The sequence below is a fragment of the Blennius ocellaris genome (assembly GCF_963422515.1).
Source record: "Blennius ocellaris genome assembly, chromosome: 22".
Lineage (NCBI taxonomy): Eukaryota > Metazoa > Chordata > Actinopteri > Blenniiformes > Blenniidae > Blennius > Blennius ocellaris.
The window spans coordinates 6,822,453-6,844,238 of NC_137671.1; the positions used below are offsets into that span (position 1 = coordinate 6,822,453).

The 21,786-nt window shown below is 39.5% G+C and overlaps 1 protein-coding gene across 1 annotated transcript in view; it reads left to right on the plus strand.

Moving 5' to 3' along the window:
- The window catches only part of LOC308146774 (copine-8), a 94,114-nt gene that overhangs the window by 65,550 nt on the left and 6,778 nt on the right, over positions 1-21,786 (plus strand). The window contains exons 12-17 of the mRNA XM_080518696.1: positions 1,754-1,807; positions 2,605-2,666; positions 14,785-14,831; positions 15,445-15,626; positions 16,047-16,174; positions 21,282-21,384. Of these exons, the coding sequence (XP_080374822.1) occupies positions 1,754-1,807; positions 2,605-2,666; positions 14,785-14,831; positions 15,445-15,626; positions 16,047-16,174; positions 21,282-21,384 (576 nt within the window). The remainder of the gene's footprint in view (positions 1-1,753; positions 1,808-2,604; positions 2,667-14,784; positions 14,832-15,444; positions 15,627-16,046; positions 16,175-21,281; positions 21,385-21,786) is intronic.

The window sequence follows — 21,786 nt, forward strand, 5'->3', positions numbered from 1 at the left end:
ATGAAACACACTTTTCTGTGTGTGTGAATTCATAAATTAATTCAATAACTGTTGAACTTTTAAATATATACGATCCAGTTTGTAAAAAAAAAAAAAAAAAAGTTGTTTCTACACGGATAAAAATTTATTTTTGGGTCTCAGACGGTATAATGACTATTTAAAGCATCCAATACTATACTGTACGTTGTGTCATGAATGGTAAATAGTAGCGTGTCTTATATAATTTCCTTAAATGAGATCAGCATAAAATAAATGCTGGATACTTTCTCTAGCATATGTGCGCATGCACACGCGCACGCAGTCTGACAGTTATGATGGATTGCTGGCTTATTCTCTCCCAGGAAGAGTCAACAGTTCTTGATTAACAGAGTACCACACAGAGATGGAAGCACACGAGGGACTGTCATTTTAAACAGCTGCTGTTTGCCTAATAGTCCTCAGATGTGCACAAGACCGAAGGCACAAACACACATGAACTTACACAAAACAATACACACACGTAGTCATTTTACGATTTCTGGCCCGGGCCTTGACCCCGTTTCCCCCCCCCCCCCCCCCTTAACTTGAAAGTGGCAGATAGCAAGACAGTGATTTCACTATGGTAAATACATGTTTCTGTAACAAGCACATTTGAATTCACCTCCAAAGGGAAATGTGTCCTTGTTGGGACCTGTTCAAAGTGAACCAAGGAGAAATTCATAAATCCACACATTTGTATGTCGTCCTTCCCCTGTCTCACCTTGGCACAGATTGACGAGACCATAAAGCTCAGTTTTAAAAGCTCACATCCAGTGTTTGTGATTCAAACAGAGTTTCAGGTGGGCTTTCTGTCTGGTCTCTCGCCTCACACTCTCCCACGTTTTAGCGAATGTTGGAGCTGAATCAAACAGTTGAAAAAGCTGCCCGGTTATAAGTAACGGTGTGAGAAAATGGTGACTAAAGCGGAACTGGCTACAGAGAAATCTTGTATGTCCCAGGGAAAGATTTGGCTTCCATGTTCTGTTACATATTCATGAAGTCACTCAGATCTCAGTTCTCCTCTGGATACCATGCACGTTAAGAATGTTGTTAAAAGTCAAGTTCATGGTGGTTAATGGTATGAAGCTGCCGCTCCAAGCCTGTCCAGGACCCCTTGGAGATGAGGGCACGGCAGTTATCATAGAGGAAGACCACGGCTTTGGTAGCTCTGAAGTTGTCCAAAGTAGATTTGCACGTGTCAAAGAAAACCATGATAAGACATTTTGTACAAACAGACCTGTGAAACGCTTTGTCGTGGGGGTCTGCAGCTGTCTTTAAAACCATCTGGGGGAAAATAAAATGTGAGGAACTTCTGCTTTACACAAGAAATGAGGGTAAATCAACCTCACATGTCCTATTTCCTTCAAGAAATAGATATGAAATGACAAGATTCATTTAAATTTTAGAAATATTATGAAACCTTTCAAAAAAAGAACTTGCCATGTCACTCTTGGAAGCGATCACTGAAAACATGGTGAATAAACCAGTTTTGTCACATCCACACTTTACAGTGAGGATGGATTTGTAAGTTTTTGAGTCAAAATTCAGGAATTAAAACTTATATTCAAGAAAGCAGAGATCATTCCTGAGAGTGCACTATGCTCTTGTACCAGCCCATTATGTACAACACAGTAAAAGTGTCTTTTTCTGTTCACTTCAACTTTCAAGTGGTAATCAAATGAAAAAAAAAGTATGTTGAATGAACTGTTAATAAGATGATCTGATCTTTATTCAGGTGGTGAATCCAAAAAAGAAAGGAAAGAAAAAAAACTACCTCAACTCTGGAACGGTAAGACCTCGTGACTGATGTTTTCACCTGAAATGAAGTTTTAATAACTAGATTTGATGCGGCTTATGATATTTGAAACAAGCTTTGATTTTAGGGGTGTATTATTATTATTACTGGAACCATGTTCAATTAAAAACAACAAGCAAAAAAGACCCCCCCCCCAAAAAATGTTTTGTTCTGCTCATATGTATGTGGGGGGAAAAGATTCAGAAGGTTCAGCAATCAGCCAAACATTGCAGCGTAACATAGATAAACGCATGAATTAAGTGCATTTCACTGTGGAAGTGGGTCCTTTTATGAAAGATATCCTTCTGAAATGTTCTTTTTGTACAGGTTTTCTATAAAGTTGCTTTAATTACTAAATAGAAAAGATAAGCTGAATCTCCACCTGCAGCAAAGCAGGTGTGTGAGGGTGCATTCCTTCCATCCCACCTAGCAAACGCCACCCTCTGTGTCATTATCAGCATCATGCAAATGTTTGATTTTCCGATGTTTGTTTTTTTTAATGTATCTTTGTTTTGCTAAGTATTGCTGCATTAGAATTTTTTTTTTTACATGAGCTAATCATGATCATTTAGTGCAAAGAGTGAGGAAAATTTTGGAAAAACTGAAAAATTCAGTTCGATCTTTTAAAGTTTTAAGTTTTACACCAGGTTCTTCTTTATGCCCCCTCTCGGGCTTACTGGGTTGCAACTGATCATCAGACCTGTCCAAAAAAAACAATCCATGGCTCTGTTACTGATTGACTTTATGGAAAGTTCATGACCCCGAGCGGATTGTGGCCCTGTCGCCTACAGGTCACGCTGCTGTCGTTCCTAGTGGACATCGAAGTCACCTTCCTGGACTACATCAAAGGAGGGTACGTCAATGACTCTGCATCCATCAAACTCACGCTGAGATGGGGGTGGGGGGGGGGTCGTCTTCTTTTAATGAAAATGGACATGCTGAGTGTGCTGGTCCCTGTCTGGATATACAACCCCGTCACCAGTCTGTGTCTCCGAAGTGCCAACGATAATGATCCCAACTGTGTGAGTGAACCAGGAGTGAGGCAAAAGTTAACATTTGCATGTGAGAGAGAGAGAGAAACTGACAGATGGGCTGATCAAAAGTGTGTGTGTATGTGTGTTTTAGTCTTGGTGCATGTGCACATTGTGTACATATGTCTCTGAGGAGGATTTGCTGTGTGCAGCCAGGCATGGTGTAAATGCTCACCTACAGACGGCCTTCATTAGACTCACAGAGGGGAACACTGTCAAGGGAGTACACCTTTAATGACAAATATGTCCTCTCTTTATCTGTTCCTGTTACCCTTGTAAGTCTGTTCCCTTGAAAAAAAAAAAAAAAAGAAACATTTTTCTGAGCTTTCCCAAAATGTTGTCCCCTGATTTTTGGGGTAAAATTTGTATCTTTCACAAAATATGACTACATTTTGTCGCTTTCATCGCTGTCGCTCATGCACCTCAATGCACCGGGGTCTGACAAAATTAGTTTTTAATGTGCGGACGAAATGAAAAGTGATACTTCAGCTTGTGGTGAAATTTAAAATTCACAGCTCGATTTAAAACACTTTCAATTTGCAATTCATGAGAAAGATTTGTTCCCAACTGACGAGATTTCACGCACAATCACAATTTTCACGCACAAAGGAATGTATCATGTTTTCTTTACACATAATCCTTTTTATAGCACCCAGCAGTTACTTGTGAAATGTTTGTAAATGTCTTTATAGTGAAAGTATGCACATAGTTTTGTGTTCAAAACCTTTAAATTGATGCTCATGAAAGTAAACAATGTTATTCCATTCACATGTCTATGTGTAGGAATGCTAAACAGTTAGCCACAGCTTATACAGTCTTAAATCCAGCATCAAGTCTGTCATCTGTATAGATTAGAAATAACTTTTAAAAAAGCATCTTGTTTATCAGCCCATATATACTGTTGTTCATATCCAACGTTTGTATCCAAAACAACACAGAAAATGACACAAAAGCCAACTTAAAATATCGACTTGTTCAAATCCTTAACAGCAGTGAGAACAAACAAATTAGTTCCTTATTGTATTTGTTCAGAATGTTGTCTGTGTGAAATGACAGCTTGTCAAAAATCTGGAAAAATCTTTATATCTGTTTGAGAAAGCTGAACGCCTTCAGGTAGCATTGTGTGAAAATCAAACATTGTGTGGTGGAAACCGCTGCACTGGCTCAGGAAAACATTGTCAGTAAAATCTGAAAAAACACTATCAGTGCAGGAATGCGTACAAAAGTTTTAGTACCATATTTTCTCAGCTGTAGTGAAAATATTTCAACAAATCAACATCAAAAATAAATTGATTGAAATATGATTGTTTGGACTCCAAGTTCAACGTGTCGACGCAAATTTTTTTTTTACAAAATGTCAATTTTATGAAGGATGCAGAAAGAAGAAGAATCTTATTTTCTGCCCCATTTTAGTGCACCACTCATCTATACGCCTATAATAGTACATAATATCAACATTATGACACACAACCACTCAGGTTTTCTCCATCATATACATTTATTCTTTTGTTTTCAGCAAACTGTTAATTATGTGTGATACAAAATAGTTAATTTTGTTTCATCATTAACAGATATTGTTGTTCTCATGTCATACTTTATTTTTGTCCTTTTTTAGTTTTTTTAATATATGAATTGATTTTCATATCATATATGTGTATATGTGTTTGATAACTTCTGTTATGTGTTTTTGGCACTTTCTTTTTTCCTGCTGCAGAACAAATTGCAGAGAAACAAACAGTTCACCTCAATTTTATTCAGACACAAATCCCAAATAAATTAAGTGTTGAAATCATTTGCACAAAGATGTATTGATAAAATGTGGCAGACGTCCTGAAAATGAGGCCCAAAAAAAATCTGCAAGCTGCAAAAATTAATAAAAAAATAAAAAAATCTCGGATTGGTCGAATTTCAGAACAAGCAAAACAATTTGAGAAAACAGCGGTTATGAGAAGGCACTGAATATCTACCATGTAATTTAACAATCTAAAGGTCATTCAAATGTGTAGAAGTGCATTTTAGCTTTTTTTTTTTTTTTTTTTTTTTTTGAAGGCAAATACTCCAAATGGATAATCTCACTCACGCTTAACAGGCGTATTTTAGGGGCATAATCAGAATGCTGCCTCCCACTCCCGGTAGGAACAAGGTGTGCTGACACCTCATTGCATTGTTATTATGTGGGCGGATTTACTTGGCCGAAGGAAAAAAAAGAAGCTGCTTTTATTCCAAGCGCACGAATCTGCTCGTGCACAAAGTGAAAGCAACAGCTGCGATGATCCGAGAAGTGGTGCTGGCAGCTCTGTAACAAATGAACTGCGACTGTGTGACAGCCTCACGCTGGAAGCCGCATAAGGAAAGTTGCATAATACCTCATGACATTAGAACTCGACTGGTCTTTATCTCGGGATCAATGAGAAGTTCATAATTACCACTGTGACACATCGGAAGCACACATGTAGCTCCTGTCTGAAAATCTGCGAGAGATCACGAAGAACAAAAGCTAAAAGAAGGACGATTAAAAACGTCACAGTAATTAAAGGCTGCTTCAGCGTGGAGGTTTTTTTCATTCTGGGAGAAGTTCTGAAACCTGATGCGCTGTGAAACGAATTGTTTATTGTCACATTTACATCATGCCTGTAAGATTTCATCACTGAAATATCAGTGGTCATCGTGATGCCACAGTACCGGCATCGCCGAGGAAGACAGAAACAAAAATTCACAGAAGTGACGATCGTGCACCTTCTGCATTCAAGTCATCTAAAGAAACACTCCCACAAAGACAATTGTGACAAACTTCTCACATTTTAACAGATTTTTTCAGTGCACCAATGTTCATCATTACAAAAACAACCAATTCATGACTGCCGTTTCCTTGCAGATGCAAAAACGATGCATTTTCACTTGTCGTGTGAATGGAGCCTCATTTTACACACAGGAAAGTTAGAAAAGTGTCGTCCTCCCAGTTTGCTATTTCTGATCCCCGACTTATTTTTTTTCTCTCCCGACTTGTAACCCACTGAACGGATTACTTTGCGAGTGAGACCACAGATCGATATGCTATCGATTCGTGGGCCGTTCAGGGTACAAATTACACGGCAGATTAATACGCGAGATGAGAGCGCCTTCATATATTCATTGTAATTCAAATGAATAGTTGGTGTCCAGTGGGTGTGAATCACATGTTGCGTGCTCCTTCCACACATGTTCACTTGTTCTGGTGTGAACTGCTAATGGAGGAAGTCCATCATTAAGTCTCTTCAGAAACACAGACCATATTCCCATCCGCACTTTAAAACTTTGATGTCTCTCTTTCGCTCTTTCTCTCTTTCTCTCTTCTCTCTCTCTCTCTCTCTCTCTCTCTCTCTCTCTCTCTCTCTCTCTCTCTCTCTCTCTCTCTCTCTCTCTCTCTCTCTCTCTCTCTCTCTCTCTCTCTCTCTCTCTCTCTCTCTCTCTCTCTCTCTCTCTCTCTCTCTCTCTCTCTCTCTCTCCCTTTTTTCTTTTGCTGTGCTTTGGGAGTGTTAGCAAGGTGCTCTTACACGCTTGTGTGGCTAAATGAAGTGCCAAGTGCTGTCTCACTGTTTGAAACCTAAATGGCCTAAAATGGTGCACTTGCACTTACTCCCGTGGCATAATGGACAGACGGTGTATTTAGGTACGCACATGTCTTGGTTGGGGTTTTTGTGTTCATTTCGCTGAAATCCCGTGCGTGTTTCCATCTGCTCAGACTATAGTCACACATTTTTCTTCCCTTTTCATCTCTCCTCCCCACAGCCTCTCTTATCTCGTGACTGACGGCTCCTTTTGCAGCTTCAATCCAATCAGCTAATTGTTCGTTTTTGGCCTAATTAGGAACTCGATCTGCTGGCAACATTTGCATAAATGACTTGATTCGAGAGAGCTCCGTCTCAATCCAGAGCATCGCTGCTCCCATTCTTTTCTCCCGCTTTGATAAAGCATTAGTGCCACCCGCGAATTTCGACAAAGAGCCTCCTTCCTCTGACAATGAAGATGAAATGATGACTTGTTGGCTATATCTTTCATTCGAGGTCGCGTCTTTGAAGGCAGCCCTGTCACTCACGGTGACAGATATTGTTCCCTCGTGTTTTGGTTGGTGAAATGACTATTGAAGCCAGAATAGAAGCAGCGGGCTGCTCTAGTTGTGTTCTCATCATCCTGAGAGGTTATCATTAGTTAGAGGATCAGACAATCAGAATCGTGAGAGAAAACATCGATGATAAATAAATAGATAAATAAATAAAAGCCAGATATTTGACTGTGGTGGTGAAACACTGTTGAATCTTGATAGGGTCAACAGAGATGCAGTATTTGTGTTGCTATGGGTTAAGGAAGAGCAACTTAGACACACCTGAGAAACAAACTTATTGAGCAAAGTGATCGTCGCATATAAAAAGCCGAAGTAAAAATGTTCAGTCAGAGTTCAGTTGTCACTTCTCCACTTCTAACTTGTGATCTGATTTAGGGACTTTGTTCTCGACACCTGTTCTGTTTGAAGACGTGGAAAGTGACCGTCACGTGTGGCTTTCAGTCAGTATTCACTGTAAATACAGTATATCAAACAGAAATATAAACTTTGCTCACTATGAGATGATCAAATTTGTGTAAAAAAAAAAAAAACTAGATTATTTTTCAGGCTTTTAAATGTTGATGAAGATTGGATTTATTTGGAGATCTTTCCCTTGTATGTGATGACAGGAGCAATGTTCACTCTAAACAATTTAATAGTAATATTTTGTCAAATTAAAGATCTAACAGTTGGTCTTCAGTCTTTCTTCGAGGGTTTTCAAGATGTTGGGAACATCTGACCTAAGTCCTGCCTTTACAGCTAAATAATAAGAACATTTAGGATGTTTTGGCTTTTAATTGTTTTGACTTTACCTATTAAATGCAGACTACATATTTTTATTTTAGTGTGAATTCTATTTATTTTTATTAGAGTATTGTTTCAAAGATCTGTGCTGCTATATAAATGAATCAGTTGTAAATAAAAGTAGTGATTTGGTATAGAGATCTTCTATACGATAGAAATCCAATTTTAAACAAAATTATCAGAAGTCTGTTTTCAAAAATCTTTTTAGTGCTGCTTTCTTCCATGCAGGTGTAAGCTTTTTATCTCTCCTCTCCTCTAACCAGATGGACACTCTCAGACCAGCAACATCTGTTTGCATATCATCAAGAGAGGTCACATCGCACAACCTCTGATGCTGTTTTTAGGCCACTCAGTGCACTCATGCATACATGGCTCCCACTGGCACTCAGATAAGACATAAAAAAGTACTTTTACGTTTCTTTTCAGGGGGCGGTACAACTTTTTTCCCTCGACTTTCTCAGACTAAAAAGGGACCTAAGCAGTTGTGTATTGGCCCCATCTGGGTGCTAAAATGAACTATATGACTCAGGTGAAAGGTATGTCTTCAGACCGGTCGAACAGCTGCGAATCCGAGCAGATCAGGTGGAAATTTTAGCCTGTGATGGGTTCCAGTGGGCAAGTAAAATATATCTTCACTTTGCAGATTAAATTAAATCCGTTCTCAGAAAACGTGTTTCTCAAACAGTTTTACACTGCTGCATTGTTTATAGGTTCAAAGGTTAATTGTTGACTCTAAGGCATGACATTTTTAAATGAAAATGCCGAACCCTGTTGATCTTTGTTGCTCTGCACTAAAAGTTTTCCAGATTCCAAAGTTTCCGAAAGGCACCGCTCTCCATCTCTACGTAAATAAAGGAAGCACAATGCAAAACACAATACACAGTACTGAACAAGTGCACTAATACTTGTCCTGCTCTTTTGCAAGTAGAAGAACTGAGGCATTCTACGTGTTTGAGCTGCTCACCAATTTAAATTTACCAATTCTCACTGAATAGCAGTTTAAAGGAGTGTCAGTGTTTACATCGTCCTGGTCTCTGCTATGCAGGCACAAAAAACACAGCACCAACTTGTGGCCTGACATGCAAACTACAGCATTTTAGCTCAAGTTAACTCTATGAATTTATAAAACAGTTTAAAAAAAAAAAATAAAAATAAAACGGGAGCCGTCTCAAGCTGAGTTAAAAGCCAAGGAATAAAAATGGATTTTAAGATGAGCTGACCTGAGGCACCAAGCAGGAGCATAGTTGTCTCTTTTAAGTATTTTAGGTTGTCTGTTGTCAAAATGTTGCTGTCTGAATATAAAATATTTCTGAAACAAGGTCAGTGCCTGTAGACATAATGGACGCATGGCAACATTTGGAACACGCACACCAATTGATGTGATTAAAGGAGCATATTTGGGATGCATTAGTATGAAAGATGGATAGATTGAATGTACATTCAACTGTCATAGCCTTTCTTGACTGGAGAAGTGCTGTTTTTCTTCCTACCAGAATTTGCTCCATGAAGTATTGCGCCCACCTCGTCAGGATCTTGCATTGCGTCACTCACAGGCACATTCATGAGATGATGATGATGATGCATGCACGGGTTGAGCAGTGAAGCACCCGGGATCTTTCAATGGTTTCACATACGAAATGTTTGCAGTATTTGGAAGAGACGCTGGCTTGCTCACTCGAAAGCTAATTTCGGTGTTGTGTGCAACACCCTTGGCAGCCCCCCCACCCCTTGCTGTGCGTATTGGTTCCTCACTGAGTCACTGGGAGCTCTGACAGTGGGGGAAAGTCAGTGATTGACAGAAAACGTGCATCTACTGAGGCTTTTCCCCTTCAAATGAAGCGCCGCAGACATACTACACCCTACAGCCGTTATTACTCACTCAGTTCTTTCTCTTAATCACAGAAGAGCTGACAGAGCCATTTATCCACATAATGGAGGCGTTCATGAGAAATATGTCATTTTCCATATGCACACGTAAATGGACAAAGGCACCACGCACACATTTTACATAAGGAGCAGAGAAATGGCCTCTTAGAAGATTACACAGTAGCTGGGCAATCACGGGGAAAGTAAAAGTGAACGGGCATTGTTAATGTACAATTAAAGCACTTGGTGAGACATTACTTACTGTAGTTTCTCAGCAGTGCTGCTGCTAAAGGCCGTGCCTCTTCAGTGAAACCACTTACAGAACAAATGGAGCGAAAATGGACTTAGGAAACAAAGCAGGTCTGAAATCTGTAACAAAGCTGTAAAAGAAAATCGAGTAATACTTTGGATGTTTCTAATTTAAGTAAAAAACTTTGAGCTTGAAAGCAGGAAAACTCTGGTATTGGAGAGCAGTGGTACCACATGTGAGACACCTGATTAAAGTTAATCTACCAGAAAGAAAATCGTGCCATACTTACTCAAAGAAATAATATTCAAGTCACGAAAATAGTCGTAAATGTTGTCAAATTGATCATTTATCGTTTCTCCTCCAGAAAGGTATTGACAATGTATTGGAGATGTACGTCAACAACTAAAACTGGGTCCTACATTTTTTATTTTTCCCGTGTGGATTCTGGTAGATTAACTTTAGTGTAACGCCACTCTGGCGGCTGCCATTGTTGTTATTGTCGATCTACTCGTGCATGTGGAGAAGAATGATTTACTATGGCTGTGGTGCACGTGTGCAGTAGCGGCATTTCAGAAAAGTTGCATTTTCTTTCGTTTCAAAGCATTTTCAAAAAGTTCCTCTTTTGGACCAAAGTTGTGTTTTCAGAGACTCCACGCACCATTGTCATGTCATTATTTTGAGGGATTTTGCTTTATTGTGATGATGAGAGTAGGCGAGCCCACCAGCATTTGGCTTCATTGTAATGATTTGGGGATCACAGCAACCGAGGCACATTTTCTTCCTTGGTTCTTCAGTGATGATTGTAGATTTTACTCTGATTCAGATTTGGAATAAATATGGGAATCCTAAAGGTGCCGGCCAGTCTGCCTCAGTAGCTGCTCTTAAAAAAAAAGTTTTTGAGAAGTTTCCCTTCACCTTCAGGGCACCCAACGATTAAAGGTTGTTTTTCTTTTTAAGGCAGGCTCAGTTCACATCTTTTCTCCCCGTGCTGCATCACAGAGATGTGATTGTGTGGTTTAAGCCTGCTGCCGGTGGCAAAACCTTATCATACCTGGCAGAAAACTCTGCTGCCCTTCCGGTTTGAACCTGGCCTGGAGTGACGGTCTGCTGCAGATCCCTGTGCAGGTGGTGTTGTATCTATTAGTGTGTGCTCAGTACAGGGATGTGATAATTACTTTAGCTGAAAGACTCATTTGTCATTGTCATTTGTCGAAATGTGTCAAAGATATCCTATTTAAGGGTATTTTTTGCAAAAACTTTGAAAAACTGGGGCTCACACAAGTTTCCACACGTCCATTTGAATTCTTCAAATATTTTTCACAATTAACATTTTAATATTGAAACACATTTGTTATTAGATTAATCCAGATTAATCCTGCATTGAATAAATGAAGTGATACGGATTCAATGAGAAAACTGAATTTTGCCTCCTCATTATCATGCAAAGACTTTTGTCAAATGTAGCTGTGTGTTTTTTCTGCTCAGTTTCTGGAGCCTGTGTTTAGCATCATTTTGTATGATATCAACTTTTTAATTTTTTTTTTCCTATCTCACTAAAAGCATGGTATTTTTCCACCACAGTCTTGATGAATTTCTTTGCAAAAGTAATTTAAGTCCCACCTAATTAAATTGGAATACCCCAATTTCTGCCACATTTTGCCAGATGAGCTTGTTGTACACAGGCTTGTTATATTTTTGCTTTATATCAAGAAGATGTCAGGATGTTAACAAATCTGGCCTCTTGCTGTTATGACATTTTTTATTTATTTGATTGTTATTAGTTGTGATACAACCTACTTTGGTTTAATCTCTACCTATGCAATGTGGCAAAGTCTCCATGTTTTCTCCCTATATTATTTGTTCAATGAATTTTAGTTAAGGCCAAATGCATTTACAGTGTCTGCTTCACTTTGTGTCACCTGGTCTGAGTCATTGAATAAAGCTCAATCAAGTTTCACTCAAATTCTGGTCTGCTTAGTGCAAATGGAACCTTTTGGGGGGCGAAGTGTCCATTAACGTTTTCTCCATTTTAACTCAAATTTAAATGCAAGCGTCAAATATTAAGTGCGGGTTTTCACTTTGTGAGGCCTGAAACTTTTAACTTTCTCGGCGTCGTGCAGATAATGATGAAGTCCCACAGTCTAAACTGTTCACAGTGAGACTGCAGAGGTTTGATCATGCAGATCAATACCAGTGACTCAACGATTGTAACACAGTGGTGAAAAGTATTCAGCCAGTACCTTCAATTTTGGAGCTCATCTTCTGTTTTTGTCAGTATTCTCCTGGCAGCTTTAAAATTGTGACTCATAGGAATTGACTGACATCTCACAGTGACATCTTTAATCATGGACTGTGTGTGTCTGCTTCCCATGCGTTTACTGTTCTGTCATTCATTATCGCCTCTTCGCTGATTCACCGTGTTCTTCCTTGCCACAAAAAGATGGTCCAGTTCGACTTCTAAACTTTGTGCGTGTGTGGCAGAGAGGGATCGGGGAGGGTGAGGAGAAAGAGGGCATGCATAATTTAGGCTGCTAGGCTGAAACTCGGCCATGCCAGCGTGGTGAGTTGGACCAGAAATCACTAACTCTTTGCCCTCGTGTCCTTGCAGCTGTCCACTCGCTGCCCAAGTCATTTTGATGTTTTTGTTAAGTTCAGAGAATAGCTATTTCGAAACATTTTAAAATAGCAGCGCCAAGGAGCTGATGTAAGAATAACATACAACACATAGATCCATCCATCTTCTTGCCTGCCAGACTCGGTTTTCCTAAACTTTTCTCAGATTTCCTCTGAGAAAAGCTGCAGACCTGGCGGCAGCTCATTGGTGTCAAACATAAGACCTGTGGGCCAAAACCAGCCCACAAGATGCTCCAATCCAGTTAAACTGCCAAGCAGATTATAAACATTTCAATGAATATATAGATTTTTTTTTTTTTACATATTTCTTAAGAGCAGCAGACACAACACAACACTGAGACCCAAGCTGAGATATATGTGATGCTGCCATGAAAGATAGCAACTTCATTGCTACAAAACAAGCCTTAAAACCCATGTTTTCATCTTGAGTTTGTAAATACATGATTATAATAGTACTATTTTACCTGTCTGACCCACTCAAGATGAAATTGGACTATATGTGGCCCCTGAACCTGTGACTCCCCTGCCCTAACTGATCTTTAAAATTACATTGATGCCAAACCCTTGTGGAATCACAAAATCTCCAAACATTAAAAATACCAGGAATGAACATTTTCCCATGTGCCGTCTGGATTGTCGAAAGTGGAAAGCCTCAGGGATCCCTGCATTCTTTGTCTTTGCCATAAAGCGGTCTGGGGCTACATGCTGGGAACGCCGGCTCTTGGCAACCTGAAGTCATTACCAAGGGGAAGATTTCACCAGGGGATCCCGGGCCGACATCAGGGGCTCATCTCACTTGGCCCTGTTTCCAAAGAAAGTGCCCAGAGGGCATTTCTCTGTGTGTGTCTCACCTGTTTCTCTTCAGTGCAGAGAGAAGAGAGAGAAAGGCTTTTCGATGAGTTGCTCTCAAAAGCCCAATCTCCTCACTTTCAGGCTTTATACAGTACATTTTGTGTTTTTCATTTGATGTTGTATGTTGCCCATTAGTAATCTGGTCACGCACCGACCACGGAGCCTTCTGGTCTGACATTTTATCTCTCCACAGTAAGATTTGTTACCCAGGGGGACTTTTTTTGTTCCCCTCAATGCAATTTGTCTGTTTATTGTTTCTTCTGCTGCCTCCGAAACAAATTATAAATGTTTAGTTTGGTCATAGCAGAGTCACACTTAGAAAGTGGGAATCAGCCTCTCCTCCATGTTTGAAAAATGGTGGAGTATTTGCACATGTGCATGGGAGTAGTTTGACAACAGAAACAATGGAAGATCTGAGAGCGTATTTAGAAAATATAAATCTTCTGGTTTACCCACATCCACTGGATCACATGCAGAGTCACTTTGTACATGCACCAGATACTGACACCTAAAAGAACCTTAAATGTTTGCATTGTACTGTTCTCTGTTTGCAGCCATACAAACTACACCTTCCCCTTTCTGGTTATCATAAGGTTTGAATGTGAAACTTTTCAGAAACGACTCAGTAGCTCAGTCCGAAATGGTCTTCCTCTCATTTTGCAACCAGTATATCTGCTCGTATACCGGCTGGTCAATGCGGGGACTGCGCTTCACGTCCAGGTGATGGAGACTATGAGCTGCACAATGCGTGTGCAGGGTTTTCTCTGTGTGTCTTGCGTGGCGAGGACTGGTGTGAAGAAGCAGTGACAGGCCCACCGAGCGCGTCCCCACTCCTGCAGGTTAACAAGTTGCGACGTGTTTTGATCGGGAGAGATGAGCCTCTCTCTCATGCTGGGTGTGTCAGTGTGTGTTGTTTGTCTCTTGTTTTGTTCCATCCGTCTCTGATCACGCTTGGTTTTTTTTTTTGCCATTTTCACCCTTTTTTCATCTGTATTTCAGACAGCACAGCCAGAGGAAGTAGTTTATAGGCCTCATGGCTTAGTTGGTAGAGTGGGCGTCTCCCAAACGAAAGTCTGCAGGTTCAATCCCCATCTCCACTTGTCCACCTGCTGAAGTGTCCTTGGGCAACACACTGAACCCCAAATTGCTCCCATTGGATTGACGGCATCCAATGGTGTGTGAATGTGATTAACGTTGTCAAGCCCTTTGGGACGCAATATAAGTGAAGTCCATTTACAATTTTTATATCTGCAAGTTCGTTCACAGCTTATTAGACTTTCCTCTCTGACTTGTCCCTCTCCGCCGCCAGGTGCTTAATGTTTGTGTTTTTCCCTGAAATTTTCAGACTACCAGATAGCAAGGCCGTTCATTTCAGACTGCGGCGGCACAAAAATGGTCAAAATACCCAGACAGTGATTATTCATGAAGGATTTCTCTGCTTTTGTTTCCTAAGGACCCAGATTAACTTCACCGTGGCCATTGATTTCACAGCTTCCAACGGTGAGCCATCTTGTACAACACACACATACACAAACACACAAAAGCCAGGAGAACAGTCTCTCAAATTTTATGCAGATGGAGAATCAAGTGTTTCCTAATGGCCCTCTCCATCACACCTGAACACACTATGATGGCTGTGATTATGGACTGTGTTACCCATCTAGCCCTGAGCTCAGGACAGGCGGCGACAATCGAGCCAAATCCTATTAGATCAAATGAGGGCTCTCAGGCAGTGGATGTAAAAATGTGTCTGAGGTTGAAGTATGCTTGATCTTGTCGGCCTGTCACCAAAACCCTTACACCTTCTGGGCCGCTGCGGCGGATAAAGAAATGAAACAGTCAGACAGAGGGAGATCAGTAGAAGCTTTACAGCTTCATATTAAAATTGCGTGAGTGTGATTAGCCTCTAATTTAGATCCGCTTCAGTTCAGTGTCGATAATCAAGATCTGTAGATGTATTTGGCAGGTCTTTTAAAAGTGTGTACAGCAACGTAGAGCCATGAAACATCCAGCAGTTATTTGCGTTTTATTGACTTAAGAAGTCAATTATTCAGCTTATTCGAGACAATATTAGTGAAACACTGCAAAAATGTGCATCTTCTATCTCGAACAGGTAACCCAGCCCAGCCCACCTCTCTCCACTACATGAGTCCCTACCAGCTGAATGCCTACGCCATGGCCCTGAAGGCGGTCGGAGAGATCATTCAGGACTACGACAGCGATAAGATGTTCCCTGCTCTGGGCTTCGGAGCCAGACTGCCACCTGATGGCCGGGTGTCCCATGAGTTTGCTTTGGTAAGAATGAAAAGAAAAACGGGAGACTTAAAGAGACAGATAAACCTGCCTCTAATGTCTTGATGTTATTGTCTCCAAGGAGCTGCAATGAAACCACTGAGATAAAATACCCAAATCTAGAAAGTTCCACAAATATGTCACAGTTACCACATATACAGGTTAATCCTATTAATGTATATAGTTGTAGGTCTTAGGATTGAGTTTGTTTATTAATTGCAGCTCTGCAGCTTCAATAACAGACCATTGAAATGTCATTAAAACTAAAACTTCTAACTGCGTTTGGGCTTCATCACAAGCTTTGGGAATAGCTGGACTATTCCAGTAATTAGGAAAATTAAATATTTCTGTCATTTACCTTCTCTCTCATTCTGTAGTTTCTACAGCTAGGATTAGTGGAATATTTCTCCTCACTCCTTTCAGAACGGGAACCCTCAGAACCCATACTGCACAGGCATTGAGGGTGTAATGGAGGCCTACTACCAGAGTCTGAAGTCGGTTCAACTCCACGGACCCACAAACTTCTCCCCAGTCATCAACCATGTGGCCAGGTATGATTGACTGATTTAAAAAGGCTTAGTGTTAAAAAGTGCCAACTGTTACACCTTTTTGTTCCCACCCTACTTTTGATTAGAGTGCTTGCAGTTTTGCTTACTTGCTGACTGGCAAAAAATCATGCATGAAAGAAACTTGACACGCTCCACGTGTGTTCTCAGGTTTTCTGTAATGAGCTCTCGAGTCAGGAGTTAGCAGGTAGCTCACGAGTTTGGAGGAAAGAAGAGAGACAAATAACAATCTTGAGAAGTAAACAGGAAAGAACCCGATGTTTGCGTGCTTGTGTTTTGTTTAATTGATGCTGCGGTGTAGCTGAGCGCACAGATAATCCAGACAGTGTCTGAACCAGCCAAAAAGCATGTGTACACTTTAACTAATACTTCTGTTGTACATTGGGAGGATCCATTTTACCACTTTGACTCCTGTTATTGTTTGTATTTGCTGACATGCAGAACAGGTTGTATTAGTGTATAGAGTTACCGCAGTGCACTATCTCAGCATAATGAGTAAAAGTTCATGGTAAAGGTGCAAATGACAGAGCACCCAAATATTCCTCAAGCTCTCCTGTTTGCACGTGTCTGAAATAAACGTCTGTTATGTGGTTTTCAGATCGCACAAGGATTTATAGGGGAAGTCCCGCATGTTTTCCCTGCTCCAACATACTTGAATTTAATGAATGTATCCTCATGGAGCTCTGCTGAAAGTCTGATAGCAAGCCGCAATCAGGAGTGTTTTAGTGGGGGGAACATTGCAACCCTCCAGTAACAGATCTTACTACAATCAGCACTGTTATTCTCCTGCTCACAAAGCTTGATCTCAGTAAAAACTATTTGGCTTGCTGTTTTTTTTAATACCAGTTCTTTGCGATATTAAGTGGGTGGAGCCACTCGTTATTGTGCGTAAACATAATTGATTAAAGTCTCTGTGATAATAATTTTTTCCCGTTCCTGCAGCTTTCTTGTATGCTGAGCATACTCTGGGGGGATTTAGATGAATAGGTTTAAAAAAAAGTATAATTCTTTTACACCATATTATCCCCCTTGCTTTTTTAACACTTTTTTTTAAGCTCTCCATGGATAACATAACAAAACTTGTTTCATCTCACTCAGCGAGTTATTTGAAGTGAAACTGATTTACGTGTTCTTAAGTGATTTATCTCGTGGTGTTGATTTCCATATTTGGAAACGGATTTACAAAAATGTTAAGGACATAATTACATGTAAAGCAGCAGGGATGTAAAATCATTGTACCACAGAAACAGCACTCGTTCTGCCTGGGATATTTCTTGGATAATCCTGGTTTCATGACTCATTCACTCTTATTTTCCCATCAAACTCACTGATTTTTTCTTGTTTCTAGTCAAATGAGATGATTTGTACCACCTCCTGTAAAAGAAGCTCCTTAAAGGTACTGATTAGGATAGATCCACATGAACACGGTGAATGGAAAGCTCCCCTCTTTATTTACTCAAACACTGTTTTAAATCCATGAAGAGCCTGCTGAATTGCTGCATGAATTAAAATTTGAGTCACTATTTCTACCTGAATATTTCGTGATAATTTCTAATTTTTTACCCAGTTGAGTCGTGCTGTTCCACTATTTTAATAAGAACAATTAGTTACAAACAATTTTGCAAAGAAATAAAGTCTTAGTTTTAAAAGGTTGAGTATAATTATGTAGTAATTGTGATTAAGGTATTGTACACCTCGATCCCATTTAAATTAGAGCTTTAGGTAATTATAAATTGATCATTTATGGAAAGAAAGTACATAATAGGCTTTTAAAAATAATGTGTTCCCAAAAAATTGTTAAAATTTTGTGCAAAGTAATTTGAAATTAGTTTTTTAATGTTAAAAAATGTCATATGAAAACTGTTTGTGGTTGTTTATATGTAGTGTGCCGTAATTCTCACAAATGCTTGTGGCATTACACAACATTTAAAGTTACTCAAAACTGCTCGAGAGGAAGAAAATCTTTATGAAATAAAGGTGTAAGTTGAAAAAAATATAACCTTTTCTCAACATATTTGTTTTTTGTTTTATTTGAGAGGGGTTTGTGATATTGCCTCTGTACCAGAAGTGTTTACGTTGTTGGAGCACACGGGTGTCTGGTCCAGTTTAATCTGACCTCCTACAATATCTACTCTTTTAAAAAGGTGAAACACTCATACTTTAGGAAATTGTTACCAGCTTTGGTTAAATGCTTAAATTCTGCTTTTATTTTATGTTGGCAAAATGTTTTCTTGTTAACTATAAAGCTTGTGTCTTCAGAAGGAGTACATTTTTACTTATTACTTCAGTAAACGACAAGAAGCCTTATCTGCCAATTTTTAGGATTGGACCGATGTTTCGGGAACCATCCTAATTTGATCTTTCCCACATGAGCCATATTTCAAAATACTTTTTATTATAAGTATTTCATATAGTTATATGTATAACTACTTATATAAGTTATTAAATATCAATTGTCGATGGTGTATTTAGTATATATGTTTAGTTTTCTAAACAAAATTTTAGCTAACAGCTTGGACTGAAGAACTTCTACGAGGTATCAGCCACAAACTACGAAGTAGGAAGACCATCGTCAAGACCAAATCAATTTCTTCTACATGTACTGTGATATATTTAGTATATTTTGTGATGATACCCCATGATAATAATGTGTCATATTGCAACATGTGACATAAATATATATTTATATTATATTATTTAATCTAAATATTAAAAAAAACTAAAAGCTCATAAAAATGTAAGATGGAGTTCACATATGGTCCGTGTCTGAAACGTCCTATAGTTGGTGTCCAAAACATCTGAGGTTATATTTCCACATCCAAAATGTCCTAAAATTGTATTTCACAATCACACAATTATAGTACTGGGTTTAACCCCAAAACTCCATTGACCCTTGTTGGTATGGTTCAGGAAACCAGTTTGAAACAGTTTCATCTTTGTGAGATGAAGTGCTGGAGGTATCCATCAGAAGATGATTCTCATTGGTCATAACCAGCAACAATACTGGGAGATTGTTGTATTGACACAAAGCTCAATTGACAACAAAAGGCCAAATGATGGATGGATCTATGGTTGTGGACAATGGATTCTGATCATACCATTTGATCGCATCAGAGCAGTAACACCTGGTGGGATCTTCTGCTGCTGTAGACCATCAGCTTAACTTGTGATAGTCCGTGTTTATTGAGTTACTGTTGCCTTCCCATTATTCTGAACCAATCTGTCTATTTTCCTGTGACGTCTGGCATCAGCAAGGCATTTTAACCCAGATACCTGGATACTTTTTCTTATTAGTACCATTCTCTCTACACTCTAGAATTCTCATGTGAAGATGGCAGAACAGCAGTCTCTGAAATACTCGCAGCAGCTCATCTTTCCCATTGTCATGCTCGCTTTGAAATTCAGCAGCTCAATCTGTACTTTCAATTAAGAATTTAAGCTTATTTTCCGCCTATGTTCATTACTGATAATCGTATGATGTCATACATTACACAGGAAGACTGTTAAACAACAGTATATTATATGTTTCTGCCATAAGGTAGTGTTTTTTTACATGCTGTGGTGAACATAATGCTCACTAATTAACATGTTAACCAGTACTTTTAATCTCTGCAAAAATGTGTGAAAACACCACAGGGACTCTATAGAGTTGCTTTACTTTCACACGTTGAGGTTTGCTGGGATTAAACAAACGTTTTATGTTAATTAGTGAGCTTCAGATGTGTGGGTGTTCGGCAGGGGGTTTGATAACTTCATAGGCCAGTTTTTTTTTTTATTGTTTCGCTATTCAAAGCTGAACTGGCATTGTCACTTCCACTGCTTTTTATTTAATGAACACGAGAGAGGGTCTTTTATTTCTCACCAATTTTCTTCAGCCTGTGAAGGATAAACAAGAGCTAAATGATGGCTTCAAACCAAATGGAAGGATTATGTGTTCAAATGTGGGAGGTTTTCACAGATAAGTATGTTAAACATTTCAAGTTTGGTCAAACTTTTTACTTTGTTCAGGCCAGTAGGAAATGTTCTAGTCGGCCTATTCCTCCCGAGCCTAATTAAAACCTTTAAATGAAGCGTTGTTGGTGCATGCAGACATATTAGAATATCCGTCAACTTTAGGCCTGTTTGTGAGTTTATTCCAGGTCAGCCTCTCCCTTCTATTGCCTCCATTTTACTGTTTATAACCTCCCTCTATTTTTCATATCTACTACTTCTCCTTCCACTCCCACATGGATCTTAGTGATTATTAACTTTGCCTCCTCTCTGCGTTCTCTCTCTCGTTGTGTTGCTTTATGTGCAATGTTGCAGCCTCCTACAGCGAGACACACTTAAGTATCGGTTATCGCTGTAGGGGAGGAGACAGGTGCACACATAGCCAACCTCTCAGTGCGAAAAGGTGAAGATTAGCTGCAAAGCAAGCAATTGCAATATTCTTGGAGTGTAAATATCTGTAGCAGGCAGCCACAGTGAAAGGTTACGCTCGGCATCACAGCAGAAGCCGCCAGCGGCACGGAGCCGAGGGTCGACAAGGCTCCCGCAAAGATAGACGTACAGAAGGACGAGTTTCTTCCTCCAGTGGTGGGAGGTCGGTGACATTTAGAGCAATGAGTAATACTTCTGTCACTTTTTGTGTACTTTACTAAATTTAAGAACAAGACGGGCAAAGTTATGTTTGGAGTTTGTTTATATATATATATATATATATATATATATATCCCGCGTAATAATAATCCCATAATAACCCATAAATAAGGACATCTAATTTTACCTGTTGTATTTGTGCAAAACGGTTTATAAAATGTTCATATTCACTGCAATCTTCACAACATATCATAAAAACAACTTCATATTTCTTCAAAAATGGGTGAAATCTGAAAACACTCTGAAACAGTCATACTAAGCCTGTCACAGCTGCTCATCACTGGTGGGAATGTGTGAGTCTTAAAGCTTTGAGATGGCTGGACTGAACCGACATTGAAAATTTTGTGGTTTTGTTTTAAACCCTATGACTCAGACAGTAGCAATCATCATCCCTTAAAACGCTTGAGTGAAGATGAGAGAAAGTGCACATAAATAATTTCTTCTTTTTGCTCAGGTACGCAGCGTCGGTGAAGGATGGCTCGCAGTACTTTGTGCTTCTCATCATCACGGACGGCGTCATCTCCGACATGGCCCAGACCAAGGAGTCGATCGTCAATGTAAGGACTTGAATCACTCCAAGTATGATGGATGGTGTTATTGTGTTCATTAAAATTAATCCAGCTGCAAGCCAGTGGACCGGGATCCAGGCCACCAAAGCAATTCAAAACGGCAGACTTGCTGATATTGTTTTCAGCCCGACGCTGCCCCAGTACCTCAGCTGTAGACTTTGATTTAATACAGGAGTAAAAAAACCCAACATATTACTGAAATCTGCTTTTGAAGCAAAAAGAAACCGACACAAAATGTTTGTCTTACATTTTCATTACGTATTTGTACATCGTTTCCAACACTGAGTGTGTTTACATGACATAAGAAATGTTAACTGTGAGTGATCAGATAATTGTAATAATCAGATGTGCACCGCTGAAAATTAACAATAATTGAAAATCCCTGGGTTA